This window comes from Loxodonta africana, chromosome 3, assembly GCF_030014295.1.
Source record: "Loxodonta africana isolate mLoxAfr1 chromosome 3, mLoxAfr1.hap2, whole genome shotgun sequence".
Classification (NCBI taxonomy): Eukaryota; Metazoa; Chordata; class Mammalia; order Proboscidea; family Elephantidae; genus Loxodonta; species Loxodonta africana.
The window spans coordinates 159,031,057-159,045,871 of NC_087344.1; the positions used below are offsets into that span (position 1 = coordinate 159,031,057).

Here is a 14,815-nt window from a genome sequence, read left to right on the forward strand (position 1 = left end):
CAGGGCAGTGGAGGTAGAGAAAATGATTTCTTGAACACCAGCCACTGTGCTAATTTCCATACACATAATCTCACTTAATCCTTTTAACCACTCTGAAGCATCATCCTTGCTCTTGAGTAAATGAAGTGCAAAGAGTGATGGGTTAAGAGTGACAGGGCTAACATCTGCCTCTAGGCTGGTAAAGACACAAAGCCCATGTTCTCAGCCATCGTCATACTGGAATTAACAGTGACTGGTGGTTGCCCGGGTGGTGCTGGGGGCCACAGCCAGGTAAGGCAGAGGGAAGTCTCACCTGAATTCCAGGTTTCTGGCTTGGGCAACAGGGCAACAGATGCTATTGTCTAGGGTATGCTCATTTTAGGGACCTCACGCTTAAGTTTATCATTACTGTTGATTCTTCTTATGAGTTTTATGTTCTTTCTGAACAGAGATGTCCAGTAGACAGCTGGATTTATAGGTCTGGGACAAGCAGAGTGGACAAGATTGAAGAATGTTACGTTGTGAAACCTCAAGTAATGTATGATGGTGGGTGCGGAGAGAAGAGGGTAAGGACTTCCCCGGGGAAACTGACAGCCAAGCAGCAAGTGGAGGAGACTGAAAGATAAGGGGCCAGAAAGGAGGAGGCTGGTTTCAGAGTGTGATCAATGGCATAAGTGCTGCTGAGGCTGAAGAAGGACAAGAAGTGTCCACTGAATTTAACCATCAGGTGGTCAGGGGAGACCTCAGCCTGGGTAACTTTGGTGGAATGGTGTTAATAGGAGCCAGACTAAAGGAAGCTGAGGGATGACTTGGGAGGTGAGCAAGAAGAGGGAAGAAGTAACTCCTCTTAGAAGCTCATCCATGAGGGGAATGAAGGATGATCAAAGCTAGAGAAAGAGGTGAGGGCAAGGCATTTCAGAGATGGATGAGACTAAATGTTAACAAGGAACCAGTAAGAGCTCAGATACTGAGGGAGTCAAAGGCCTCAGAAGAGTATTAAAAAGGGTGATCAGGACGGGTTCAGATGCAGGGATTTGCAGGACACAGAACCTGAGGGAATTGTCATTCAGAAGCTGTCATTGTTCTGCAGTGATTTTTAGCTGACAGGGCTAAAGGGGCAATCTTTGAGAAGAGGTATAAATGAGAACCCTAACACACACTTGCTTCTTTTTTAAAAAGTTTGGACAGCTCCAGCCCATTAGGGGAACTGCTCTTGGTACCAGCTTTTCCCCTTACTAGCAGGTCATTCACTTGCTTTGTCTAGATCAAATGTTCGGCTGTAAAATTTTTTATTCGAATGACTGTCAGAAACAAGGCAGAAATGGGTGTGGGAGGTTCAGAGCATCCCTTTTGTTTTCCTCCTCCTCCCCAACTCCTCCTGGGGCATTCCCCACAAGTCTAGGGCTTCACAGAGCAATGTTTTGGAGAAGCCTTGGCTTAGAAGCTATCTGGGGGTCCCCTTTAGAGTCCAGGGTCAGGGAATACCCATAACCTGTATATCACAATAGCACGTTCAGTATTCAACTCTCCAGGGTAACCAGAAAGCAGACACGACGTGGTGGGGACAGCAAAAACATTTTCGACAAATCTTTGGGGAGGCTGTGCAGTCTAAGCACATGACGGTGGCCACACTGTGTCGGTGGTCACATTGTGTCGGCACAGCTGAGTCAGTTAAATGCAAGACGAGGAGAACCGTATTACCACCTGTCTCACAACTCTTTAATCCTGAGATCTTTGTTAATTCTGTTAGCTTCACTTCACCCTGGTTTCCTAGAATGCTGGTCTGAACAAATGGCTCTCTTTAAAGATGACTTGCCTATGAGTGCAGAGATCACCCCAGTGAAAAGTGTCCCAAGACAGGAGGGAGGAACTGGCAGGTTAGACTAAGAAGTCGCAGGCCACCCTGCCGATCCAAGATCCTCCAGCCTGCCCTGGAGGGGTCCTCCAGCCTGCCCTGGAGGGGTCCTCCAGCCTGCCCTGGAGGGGTCGGGTCGGGGCAGTAGTGGAACCGTGTGGATTCTTTAGCTCTTGCTTTCCTCCTCCCACCTGCACAGCTTGGAAAGGAACAACCCTTAAGAGGCATGAGGAATAAAAAGCTTTCCAGGAAAAAAGAAAAAACTGAACCCCATCTCTAACCATCTGCCAGATCATGGTTAGTGTTTAGTGCCAGAGGTAAGAACCCCTTGTATTTTATTTGCTGGAAGCTGCCGTTTGGCAGTTAACAGCCTCTGAGAAGCATGGTGAGTTAAGAACACTCAGCACTGCATTAGTGAACCACCGAGACCGAGAGGAGCCTTTTAAATCAACTCTGTGAAAGCAGGAGGTGTTCTCAGGCTTGACCCTTAAGTAAACAGATCTCTTTGACCTTTTTCTTAAGTGCCTTATGCCACACAGCCACTTTCTGAAATGGTGCTATCTGATGCTAAATTAGGAACAAGTTACATGGAAGGTGAACCACTTTCAGCTGCACAAACATGTCCTCACAGACTGTACGTTATAGATATTTCTGCTTCCCAGACAAACCCTGGTCTGGAGCCACTTCGGGGTATCGCGGTGGTAATCTTCTAAAGGAGAAGGCCTGAGGGCCTGTGGTTAGAAGAGAAGAGCCCCATCTAGAGTTTACTATGTCCCCAAACTCCAGCGGTCTGGAAGTCCTTCAGGTGAGGTGGTAAGTTGTTTTCCCTTCAAGAAGCTGAGATGTTAAGGCAGCAGCTGCACACCCTGAGGCATCACATAGGAAAATCGTCAGGTAAGCTCATCTACTCACAACGTTTCCCCTTAATTGTGGGTCTCACAATTGAAGGTGAATCAGAACCACCTGAAGAGTTTAGTCAGAAAAACAGACCGCTGATTAGTTCTGATTCAGTAGGTCTAGGGTGGGCCAGAGAGTTGCCATCCTAACAAGTCCCCAGGTGCTGCTGCTGCTGCTGGTCTGGAGACTCAACATGCTGAGAACCACAGCTCTAAATCCCACACAGACATCTGTCCCGAAGAAGTGACGGGAGCACAAGAACAATTCCGTTATAATAGCCATCTTTATTTGTAAAAATCCAGATATAAAATGTATTCTCTTTCAGTCTTTCCGGGTTTTCCTTTTCTTTTTCTTTTTTTTTTTTTACAAAAACAAAAAGGCACATGAAAACCTTCCCCGCTGTCATTCCCACAGGTGGATGTTTTTCAGGCAGCCCTCCCCCCTCCCCCCATATGGCTACATGCTTCATTCCGGGATGTCTCGCTTCCCCCACATGCTTCGGCACTTTCCTACCGGGGTAGAGTTCCGAATTCCAAGACTGAAGTACACGAGGGGGGTGGGGGGTGATAGACACAGAGTGTGGCATGAGGCTCTCCAAGGCGTGCAGGACGGGGGTCGGCTAGTAGTAGGTTTCCTTCTCCACCCAGCCTGAGGAGACAAAGACACCCTGGCGTGAGGCCCCCCGCTGCCCCACTCCAGCAAGACAGAGGAGAACAACAACTTGAGGGGGGAGGGAGGGAGCTTATACTCAAATTCAATTTGGGGCCTCACTTTTATTTATTTAAATGTTTTCAAGAATACTGTTATCATTTGGAAAGATGGTTTAGACTTCTGACATTTTCACTACATATTTAGCTTTTATTTTACAAGTCACAAATACGATGGACTCCTCAGCCTTAACTGGGACCTACATTCAGATGTGACTGTGACTGTAGTTAGTCTACAGCCCACTGGTTCAGTGGCCTTAGGTGATCAGACTGATCACTGAGGGAGCCAGGCACTTAAGGGAAACACGACTAAAGCCAAAGCACCATTCTCTAGTGCCTGTCCCCCCACAAAGTTAAAATGCCCACACTTACCGCCGGGGCGTCGTCTGATGATGAGTTTTCGGACTTCGTCATATACAAAGATGAGAAGGGAGTAGGGGAAGGCACAGAACCACCAGGTAGGTCTGGAAATGGAATCAGGTACCAGTTTATTGTACACATGAATGCCATTCAAAGGAAAAAAGAGAAACTGCACATCACCACAGTGACAAATAACCGGCCTGCAAGAAGCCAGGTACAGTCATGGCTAACTACGGAGTCATTCACTAAAAAAAAAAACCCAAACCCACTGCCGTCGAGTCAATTCCAACTCATAGCAACCCTACAGGATACAGCAGAACTGACCCAGAGGGCTTCCAAGGAGTGGCTGGTGGATTTGAACTGCCAACCTTTTAGTTAGCAGACAAGCTTAGCCACTGCGCCAGAGTCATTCACTACAGCAAGTAAACTGCCCCTGAAACTGACTGCTGCTTCGAGTGCCCAGGGCCTACAGAAGCAGAGGAAAATCAGACAGCAGACTTTATCAAGTAATCCCTACCCATCTTCAGCTTGGTTTTCCTAAGAATCAGTTTGTAGGGTGACATGAGTACATTCTCTGTTGACAGTCCCAGAGCGACTGAACATTTTCTTCCCTTTTTAAAAGTTTTTAAGCTCTTGAGTGCGTTTGTCTAATGTCCTGGCATTTGAAGATAAAGAACAACCAGTGTGAGCCAAAACCAGTTTATTCATCCTGAAATTCGGTCTCTGACAGTGGGATTTGGGACAGTCAGCTGTGTGTTTGGAGTTTTAGAGCTGGGAAATGAAAAAAGCTGAGTCCCAGAGATCACAAAGGCCTTCAGGAGCCCAGAGGCTGCTGCCTCAGAGTCCCTGGCCTGGGGACTCTGGGCAACCTCCTTGTAGGGACGGGTGCTTTCTTGACGACCAGTTTCCTGCAGTAAACTCGCTAGGAAGGCTGTCCCTGGGTGGACTGTGGCAGTCCCCTCCTCCTCTTCCTGTCCTACATATAACCAGTATACGCGCAATAGCTAGAAGATGGCCTCAGTTGACTCAGCCACCAGAGTAATTAGACCACCTTTCAAGTTGGGAGGAACCTGTCAGGAACAAATTTCCTAGTCACAGCAAGAAATTAAAGGACCCAGAAACAGAAATATCTGAGGCACTACCCTATTTTAGTGTGATTTTTCCATTTCGGCCCTTTGGAAAGCCTGTGACCAATCCTGGCCTCCTCCTGATAAACAATGGCCCAAGCTGATATAGTTTAACCTGGACTTGGGCTGCCCCTGCTGCATGCCAGCTCTCTGCAGCGTATTGGGGCTACAAAGACCAAAAAAAAAAAGAAAGACTTAAAGATTAGAATCTTGTGGGGAGCAGAAATGACAACAAGCCATGCCAAATAAGAGGTGTAGCTGCACAGGTCTGGGAGGGCAAGAACACATGGGGACAAGCTCCAGGAAAACCAGCTTAAAGGCTATCAGGGCTGGTGGGTGGAAGCATCCTAACCAAACTGGCAGAGGAAGAGAATACTGAATTAGATGGGTACAAGAGAAAGCAATAAAGACAGGACAACACTGGGCAAGACCCTGATATCAGGCTACCTCTGCACATATCCACTAGGGCGTCAATGAGAGGCCGATGGGTTTAAATGACTTTAGGGGTGACATCAGTGGAAGGAGGTGATGGCATCAGGCTGCTGAGATGGCAAAGCCAGTCACTGTGTTTAAGCCCAGTCTGGTTCTAACCAAAAGATTAGTGGTCTGCTTCCTTTAACCTCAGATGTGCTTCTCCAACATTCTTCCTTTGAACAGAGAGTTGAGAGGCCCCCGAAAAGTAGAAAGGCTTGACATAGGACACACAGTGATTAGTTAAACAAATCAAGTATTGAAGCCAGGTCGTCCCCCAACCCCAGGATATCCCTGGGTGGACCTATGGTGACAACCTGGCTATGGCTGTGGAGACCTGGGTGGCTTAAAGCAGCTGAGCAACTCCCTCTCCCCAGAGTCTGTCTGGCCCCATCTTAGACCAAATCCTAAGCACAGGCTGGAATCATAGCCATCTCTGGATGTGCTAGTCTGATTTACTGACAAGTCAAACTTGTCAGTAAATTTTTCCATCCAAAGCAATTCTTGTACATCATCACCAGCCAAAGTTCTGAAACTAATAACTACTAATGCATGTCATGAGGGAAAAGCCATAGAGCACTTCACACTTTTTGGAGCCATAAGATCGACTTACTTGAGGGGATACATCCTCAGGGCCACACCCATGCCAGGGCAGTAGGAAAGGAAAGCAGCAAGGGCTGTCTCTTCAAAGAGGCCAAAAATTAAGATCTTGTTCCTACAATTAAGAGGGGGAGGGGAAAAAAAGCTTACAAGATGCAAATACAGCAGCGACACCCAAGATCCTAAGCTTATCTTCTAATAAAAAAATACTGAACATTAAATGGCAGGCCGATGTCTTTATATGTTAGTTGTACTTAGGTGCTTAGGGGTCTGATGAGAAAACCTAAAAAATTACATTTTCCTTCCTAAATTGCTCCCAAACTAGAGGTTCCAAACACTTTGTAGTCTGTGTCAGGTGCTAGGTTTTCTGCAAAGGGTTTAACCACCAGGTCCCCTCGTTGAGCCAGAACTTGTGACGTGCCCCGTTACTCACTTCATCCCCTGCTGGAATACTGAATTCCTCCTGGTCTTGCAGATGACCAAGTCAGCCCACTGCACCACCACAATGCTGACAAAGAAGGCAGTGTGGCAGGTGAACTCCACGATTTTCCTCTGCTCATAGGTCTGAAAGCCAAAAGGCACACAGATGAGCCTTGGCTCTGCCCATGTGGCTGGTGGCAGCAAGGCCACAGTCCTCCAGGGCTCTCGGACCTCCAGCATCGGGCAGGCAAGAGGCCCTCACTCACCCACTGCTGCCCGTAGCTGTCTTCTACATCATTGATCCAACGGTCATCCCAGTCCACTCGGAGGCCCAGCAGGTCAATAGGGAGGAAGCCATTCTCAGCCATAATCACAAAGTAAGTGAAGAAGCCTCCCAGTGCCTGGATCATACCTAAGAAGTTGGAGAAGCAACTTTATCTGATCACCCCAGCAGGCCTGTGGGTAGGTAAGGAGGAGGTCTTTATCCCTGATTGATAAGGCACAGGAGAGAGTTGCCCAGTCACTTAGCTAGCCCCCAGGGACAGCTCAGAGCTCAGCACCCTCTCTAGTTTTTGTAGCAGGAAAAGAGAAGACGTATTGGCCTTGCCCTTTAACACCCACCTCTACTCCTTGATCATCTGCTATCAGGGCATAGCCTTGGCGGGGGTGGGGGTCGGCTTCCCCACTTTTAATCTCTGAAAAAGCATGACTTCTTTCTATCTTTCAATTTTTTTACACATTGCCATTTTGCCAGCCATCGTGGAAATCTTGATTACTTTAGGGATGATATCAGTGGAAGGGATGACTTCACGGAAATGACAAGTGTGGCACCTCCCAGCCCAACCCTTCCTCACTTTCGGAATTCTTTCCCCTGGAGTCGAATCCAATCACACTACCCTACGTTCCTCAGGGCAGAAATTTCATCCTATGCTCTGGACCTGAGTCTTCCTCTCAAAATTAGGTTTCCTGGGCAGAGGTCAGGGTGGGCTAATTGGTTAATTCCTTTGTTGACTGCCAACATCAAATCAATCTTTAGTGTAACCGCCATGTGTTAAAAATTGCTCCATTTTACCCAAAGGTTCGAAGCCATGCAAACACTCGATCTGGAAGAACGAGTTCCTTGTGGTGGGATCGCAAGGCTCTCTCAAAGCAGATGAGACACGGACTCAGAACAAAACATGTTGTGTGACTTGACTGCCCACACCTAGACCTCATGCTCAACTGGTGGAGCAGGAATCAAGCACTGAGCAGGGGGGTGGGCTACAGGGTCACCATTTGTAGGTGTGACCTACTAGCCGAACCTTCAAGGCTGTATTAATTTCTTTAAAGCTGAACTCTCTATCCAAACTAGTGAGATATTACGTATCCCCCACCAGGGCAACGTCAACTTTGAGTTAATACATGCAATTCACGAGAACAGGCTCCATAAAGGTGGTTCTGAAGGCTCCATGAGGAGGGGCCCAGTCTCAGGGTACAGAGTCTAAAGAACTACAATTTCTATCAAAAGTTTAACTGGACAGACAGCAGAACATTTCTCCTCACATGGAAGAGATGCATAAAAAGCCCAGCCTCACCCGACGTTCTGGCTCACTCTAGATCTGAAGTCTCAGATCGACCTCAGACGGTCTGAGCAGACGCCATCACCTCAGATCACTGCCATCTGCCAGCTTTCTGCTCGAGGCCAGGAGCTGCTGCAGCTTACCTATCTGTCCGTATGCCATACTGATCAGCCGCTCATTAACTAGTTTGTCTGTCTGGGGGTTTCTAGGCTGCCTCTTCATGATGTCACTCTCAGCTTGCTCATAAGCCAGAGAAATGGCGGGAACCTGAGGGAGGGGAGCAAGAAGGGATTTAAAAGTGACCAAAAACATGGAAGCTGATATAGTGAACTTCTGTGATAAAATGCCTTGCCCTCCCTTTTTAAAAAACCTCTATCTTTTTCATATCGTAAAACAGTATTACAAGTCCTTAAAAAGAAAATCAAAACTATACAAAAGGGGGAAGATTCCCATCTGATAAATAGGTTTTGACTGATGCCTTGAAGAATAGTATCAACTCCTTGATGGATTCGGGACACATATCGGATACTGTCACTGGGAATTTCTTTTCATAATGTGGACCACACATATCCCAGTAACACAGCAGTGAGCACCAACGCCAGCTGCTGGGACCAGGGCCTATACCTTCACAATCTTTGTGGTGTGGAAGTTCACAGGTTCACTTACCATGTCAGTGCCCAAGTCAATGCAGAGGATGGTGACGGTCCCCAGTGGTAGTGGAATGTTTGCAATAATAAATATCAGGAAGGGGGTGATCTCTGGAATGTTACTGGTTAGGGTGTAAGCAATGGATTTCTTCAAGTTATCAAAGATTAGACGACCTATGAAGGCAAGATTTTTCTTACTGTATAGCTAAACAGATAGGCAGTCTAGAAACTTAACATATCCAGTAAGTAAACACAAATAACATACCCAGTGAGTAAACACAAATAGGTACTGAGGAACAGTATCTGGGAGGGTTTTTAGTGAACACCTTAAATGCACGGCTCTCACCTTCCTCTACTCCAGTCACAATTGAGGCAAAGTTGTCATCCAAAAGGATCATGTCAGCAGCTTGCTTAGACACATCTGAGCCAGCAATCCCCATAGCAACCCCGATGTCTGCTTTCTTCAAAGCTGGAGAGTCATTTACGCCATCACCAGTTACGGCCACAATTGCACCCTACCAGAGAAAGGGAGGCGGGCTAGTAAGTCGCTTAGTCCAGGGACGGAAGTGAGGGCACTGGTCTCCTCATCACAGACGCTGCCACTTTCCCACTGAGCCTATATGTGGTCTCAGAACCTGCAGAGCTGCTATAAATAAAAGAATTGAGAAGTGACACCAATCATTTTCTCCCATCATTCGTAAGGACTGCTCAAAGTAATGACTGATTTGGTGAAGAGACCTCTGGAAAAACCTCACTGCTTTATGTACACTCCCTTGTATTTTCATGGTGGGGGACAAGAGTCTCCACTGGCCGTTCACATCTCCAGTGTAGAATTTAGGAACCCATATTGCTATTCCAGACAATTGTCTTGAGGGTTCAAACTCTGGGCTACAGTGGAGACCTGTATTGTAAAGTGTTCTGTTCTCTACTAAACCACGACAAGTCATCCTCACTACCTACCCCGCCAGGGAGGAAATTAGCTTTTATTGGCGTATGTTCACTGAGCCTGAGAAAAGCTGGGTGCTGTTTCTCTTGCTGCTACTGTTTTCACTGGAACTCCCATCCCTCTGGCAGTCCCTGACCTGTCTCTGGCAGCCTTCCACAATGATGAGCTTCTGCTGAGGGGAGGTTCTGGCAAACACAATCTCAGTGTGGTACTTCAGGATGTCATCCAGCTGCTCAGGGGTCATGTCTTTCAGGTCACTTCCATGGACCACACAGGCCTTGGCATCTCTAGAATGAGGACACACACACAAAAAAGAGCCATCTGTGACCTTCTCAGCATGATGCTCATCACTGCCAGAGGGGATGCGAGTCACTTGCTGCACAACACTTTGTAAACAAAATCAGAAGGAATTTTCCCTTCATGTCAAAGCTATTATCTGAGTAGCATTGTTCATGTTTAAAGCAGTTTTCTAGGTATATTATCTCATTCAAGGCTGGCCTGTCAGTCATCTTCCATCTTCATCTTCATAAAAGAACACATTGAAATAATACAGCAAGCTTCAGAAAATAGCAGAGCTGATGAAGGACCAAACCTTCCCTCTCTCACCAAAGCAGGGTAAGGAGGGTTCCTATTACAGCCTGAACTACCTGGGCAACTGTTGTTTCCTCATTTTCTTTGGACCTGGAAATTGACAAGGTGCTACATGCTAGGCAGCATAGTTCAGTCATCAACAGCGTGAATTGGAAGCCATTACATGAGCCCACCACTTCTAAAATACTCCGAACTTCTCTAAGCCTCAGCTGCCCCTCCCTCTGGAAAGGGAGAATATCTACCTTAGCAAATCAATTTATTGAGTGCTAGAACAACAAGGACCATCTAAGTGTGGGTTAATATAATTTATTCTCACTTAAAACCCTCCCTAATTGCTACACGGTTGCTTTCTGGAAATACAGTTGTGTTCCCTGCTCAGAGCAAGCCAGGAAGCAAACCGATGATAAAACCAAGCTAAAGATTTCAAACTACCAGTATTTGGCACACTCAAGGCAGTCTGTATTGGGCTTCCTGCTGTACCTGGGGTTCACCTGGCTCACGGGGATGTTGAGACGAGCAGCGATGTCTTCCACTGTCTCGTTGCCCTCTGAGATGATGCCCACACCTTTGGCAATGGCTTTAGCTGTGATTGGGTGGTCTCCTGTGACCATGATGACCTGTTAACAAGATACGGGTCAATTTACTATGTGCAAGTGCCAAGCAAAATGAACTTAGCTAAGTCTTAACACTTGAAATGGATACAACTATATAACTGATAAACACTAACTAGCCAAAACATACACTTGTATGTTCGTGAAAAGAAAACAAAGTCAACACCCACCACTATCTATTTTTCCTTTTATATAGTCATATAAAAACACTATTTACTATGACTTAAAAAATCTGATGCTGGTGGGACTGGGGAGTCCAGGTGCCCTAAACAGCTGGTTAACACTATCAAAGTGGCCCAAGTTTTGGGGAGAGCTATTATGTTACACAAAATTATAAAACTGTTACTGCTCTTTTTGAACCATTGGTCTACTTGGAATAATACACTCTAAAAAGAAACAACCAAAGTAGCGGGGGAATAATTTGTACATAGCTTTTCAGGGCAGTATTATTTAGGAGAATGGAAAAGTGAAGCCAAATAAAACCCCCACCAAAAGGTGAGACTAAACAAACCACATTGTACTAGTCCACCTGAGTAAGAATCAGCTACTTAAAAGACAGGTACATGGAGTATGCCAAACACTTCACAACAAATGTTACCTGAAAACAAAACACATGCTATTCATTGCATGAAGTACAGTAATGTAGAATGCTCTGTTTCAAAACTTAAAAATGCACCAAGGCTTTCCTGCTTTTAAATGTGCTTTACATTCCTTATGTCTTGTTTTACATTCCTGACCCACTATTTACACCAACATTTTAATACTATCTGGTCTTCTCTGGTGACAACTAAGACTTGGGAGATGAGAAGTTAATATTCCAGGTGAGAGCAGCAGCTGCGTCTCTGGAGCTCCAGTTGGTGGCCATGTTTGCTAGTGAGAGGGCCCCACACAGTGAGCGCTGAAACCAAGGCAGCGGCGGACAGGGCACTACCTTAATTCCAGCACTTCGGCATTTGCCCACGGCATCGGGAACAGCAGCACGTGGAGGGTCAATCATGGAGATGAGCCCGACAAAGCAGAGGTTATCGACAGGGAAATTCACATCATCGGTGTCAAACTGAAACCCTTCAGGAAACTGTTCATCTGGCAGAGAAAGGTGGCAAAAACCTGCAAGAAGGCCAGGGAGTCTGTGAGGTTCCAGTACTGTAGGCAGGGTATGCGGTGGAAGCCTGTCCCTTCTGTGTACTTTTCACTGCATGGTTTGTCTGGAGTAATTTTTTAAAGTCTAGTTTTACAACACAGCTAAGGCTTTAATGTTTATAAATGATAGTCACTGAAAAAGGGGTGGGGGGAGACAGAGCCCATCACCAATCTCAAAGAAATAGAAATTGTTTAATGTGAAGACTGAATGATAATTTTGAGGTATCACATCAGGGCTCTAGACCTATCCACTGACAGTAAGTTACTTAGAGTGAGCCAGTCATGTCATCATGTGTCTCAGCATCCCTATCTGGAAAATCAAGGCCAGTATCTCTGCTCATTGGTTCATTTTAACCAAAATCTAATCACTGAGCTCTCACGTGCAGCATGTGTTAGTACTTCAAAGATAGATGGGAATCAGACATGTCTGTCAGAGGAGCTTATCATCTAGCGCTGCAGTTAATTCAAGACACTCAAGACACTCCTTTTCAAGTCTAATGGCCCTAAAAAGGTGGAATAAGGTACCTATAAGTTCAAAGAAGAGAGACCACTTCTACTTTAGGGTGGTGGAGAAGGGAGAAACAAGAACATTTATGAAGACAGGCATCATCTTTAAGTGCCTAGATACCTAAGAAAAACACCTGGAGTTAGAGGGAAGGGTTGTGAACTGAGTTAGGGACCAGACAATCAGTTCTGTGTCAAACAAACTAAGGCAAAATAGGAAGATTTACATAAACAATGAATTTATATCAGTTTTCTACAAAATAAAATCAATGCTACTTTCCCAATTATGTTATAAAATGGGTAGAATTTCTAAAAACCTCAGTGGTTTGCGGGATAGAAAAAACAGTATCCTAGACTGAAAGCTAGTCTTTAATTTATGAGCTGACTGCAAAAGTTCCCCTGTAAATTCACAACTTTCTATGGCAGCCAGTAAACGATTTAATTCTAGATATACTAAGAAAAACATTTAAAACTTTTTATTAAATAAGTTTACTATAAGTAAGTTTACAGATCATGGCCACAGCAACAGACGTTAGATAATAAAACTCCCCTTCTCCCACACATGTGCTTTTTAAACAGAACTGACCAGCATGAGGCCAAGTCTAAGTACAGCTCAGAAGTAAACCACAAGGACTTAACAGATTTCTCCAATACTTGTTTTCAAACCACTAGGAGGCAGATAAAGGAGGAGGAAGCCTGCCCCAGAAAAGCTTAAAATCTGTCGCCATCCAATCAATTCCAACTCATAATGACCCTACAGGACAGAGCAGAACTGCCCCATCGGGCTTCTCAGGCTATAATCTTTACAGATGTGGCCTGCCACATCTTTCTTCTGCAGAGCTGCTGGTGGGTTCGAACCACCGACCTTGCAGTTAGCAGCCGAGTGCCTAACCACTGCGCCACCACGGCTCCTTCCAGAAGCACTCACAGAAAGGTAAGCAGGACATGGACGTTAATGTGAAGGAAGGTAAGCAGGACATGGAGATTAATGTGATTAACTTGTAACTGTCTAACAGACTAGATGACTTAAAAATGGGGCATGCCCTGGGTGCTGTCACCCCATCATCTGTACCTAGCACTCGTTCTCCAAGGCCCCCCAGCTCCAGGTAGGCATTCTGAAAGGCATCTTTTAGCTCCTCATCCAGTGGCTGCTCCTTCCCGTGGAGAAGGATAGAGCTGCAGCGGTCCAGGATCCTCTCTGGAGCTCCCTTCATCACCAACAGGTGCCGGGGTTCAGACGTGTTCGGGTTCTTATGGATAGACAGCTGTAAGGAATCGGGCAGATGTAAACACCGATGGCTGGATGTGGCAGGCCATGGAGGAACACAAACCATGACTTAATATCTAGGATTTGTTACAGGAAAAACAAGCTTCCTTATTTATGAACTTTGAAGTGTCTTATACTTTGTAACATACTTTGAATGCTACATAAAAAAAAAAAGATACAAGCATCATGATCATAATGATGTACTTATAAATTTATGACACTTGTCACATATTAAATTCTCCTGAAGAAAATCTGGGAACAAAGGGTCTGGCACGCACATTTGTGCCCACTCACCCACAACCTGAACCACAAACGAGCATTTGAAAGGCCCCAACAATATTTCTGAAGAGGTTACATTTATCCTGCTGACATTCAAACACATTAGGATTTTTTTATACATAGGTCAAGGGTTAAATATGTTAAAGCTTATATAAAAGTTTGAATAGTCTTATTTTTTTAAAAGCATTTAAGCTTGTAAAATTCAAAAGGGGAGGCTATTTCTTTTTCTTACAGCTTATATTCCTTCCCGTTTTGTTCCCCGCCTCACAATCCCCCCCAAACCTTCAGACCTGGTACTTGTTGGTGGAGTTGAAGGGTATCTCCACAATCTTGGTGTACTGCTCCCTCATCTCCTTCACAGAGCCACAGCACAACTCAATGCATTTTAAGAGAGCTGACTCAGAGGCATCTCCTGCAACTGCCCGCTGTGAACACAGACATCATCTGTTAATTAACCTGAAAAAGCTTCACTGAGCAGGCACTGCTGAAAAAACAAGAAAGGCAACTCAGACTGTATTCCAGTCTTGTCAGAGGCAAGAGAAAGGATAGGGGAGGAGGAAGCAGCGTTGGGGGTGACAGCAGTCACTAGCCCAGAGTCACTGCTGGTCACAGCATGCCCAACTCCAACTTCAATCTTTTTGCCAGCCCTCTTCCCCTAGCCCAAGTCAGCTCCTCGTAAAAGGGCGGGTGAAGGGGTCACCTACCCTGGCAGAATCATAACACACCCTTCTAACCTACTTCAGCCTATTTTTTCTCTTCCCCTAGGCCTGTTGCAAAGTCTCTCAAAGCCAATGCTATTCCCAACCCCGTATTTCAGGTTATGAACTTGAAAATACCAAGTGAGAAAGTAAACAT

The 14,815-nt window shown here is 45.7% G+C and overlaps 1 protein-coding gene across 2 annotated transcripts in view; it reads right to left on the reverse strand.

Moving 5' to 3' along the window:
• Positions 1–2,995: 2,995 nt before the first annotated feature.
• Positions 2,996–14,815, reverse strand: part of ATP1A1 (ATPase Na+/K+ transporting subunit alpha 1) — a 32,997-nt gene continuing 21,177 nt past the window's right edge. The window contains exons 11-23 of one of the 2 annotated variants that reach the window (XM_064282374.1): positions 14,251–14,385; positions 13,487–13,679; positions 11,702–11,877; positions 10,640–10,776; positions 9,705–9,855; positions 8,969–9,137; positions 8,642–8,796; positions 8,119–8,242; positions 6,683–6,828; positions 6,430–6,560; positions 6,010–6,111; positions 3,811–3,902; positions 2,996–3,379 (exon numbers count right to left, since the gene is read on the reverse strand). In XM_064282374.1, the coding sequence (XP_064138444.1) occupies positions 3,351–3,379; positions 3,811–3,902; positions 6,010–6,111; positions 6,430–6,560; positions 6,683–6,828; positions 8,119–8,242; positions 8,642–8,796; positions 8,969–9,137; positions 9,705–9,855; positions 10,640–10,776; positions 11,702–11,877; positions 13,487–13,679; positions 14,251–14,385 (1,740 nt within the window). In that variant the 3' untranslated portion in view covers positions 2,996–3,350. Of the gene's footprint in view, positions 3,380–3,810; positions 3,903–6,009; positions 6,112–6,429; positions 6,561–6,682; positions 6,829–8,118; positions 8,243–8,641; positions 8,797–8,968; positions 9,138–9,704; positions 9,856–10,639; positions 10,777–11,701; positions 11,878–13,486; positions 13,680–14,250; positions 14,386–14,815 lie in introns of those variants that run through there. The other variant, XM_064282375.1, reaches the window with a different exon arrangement.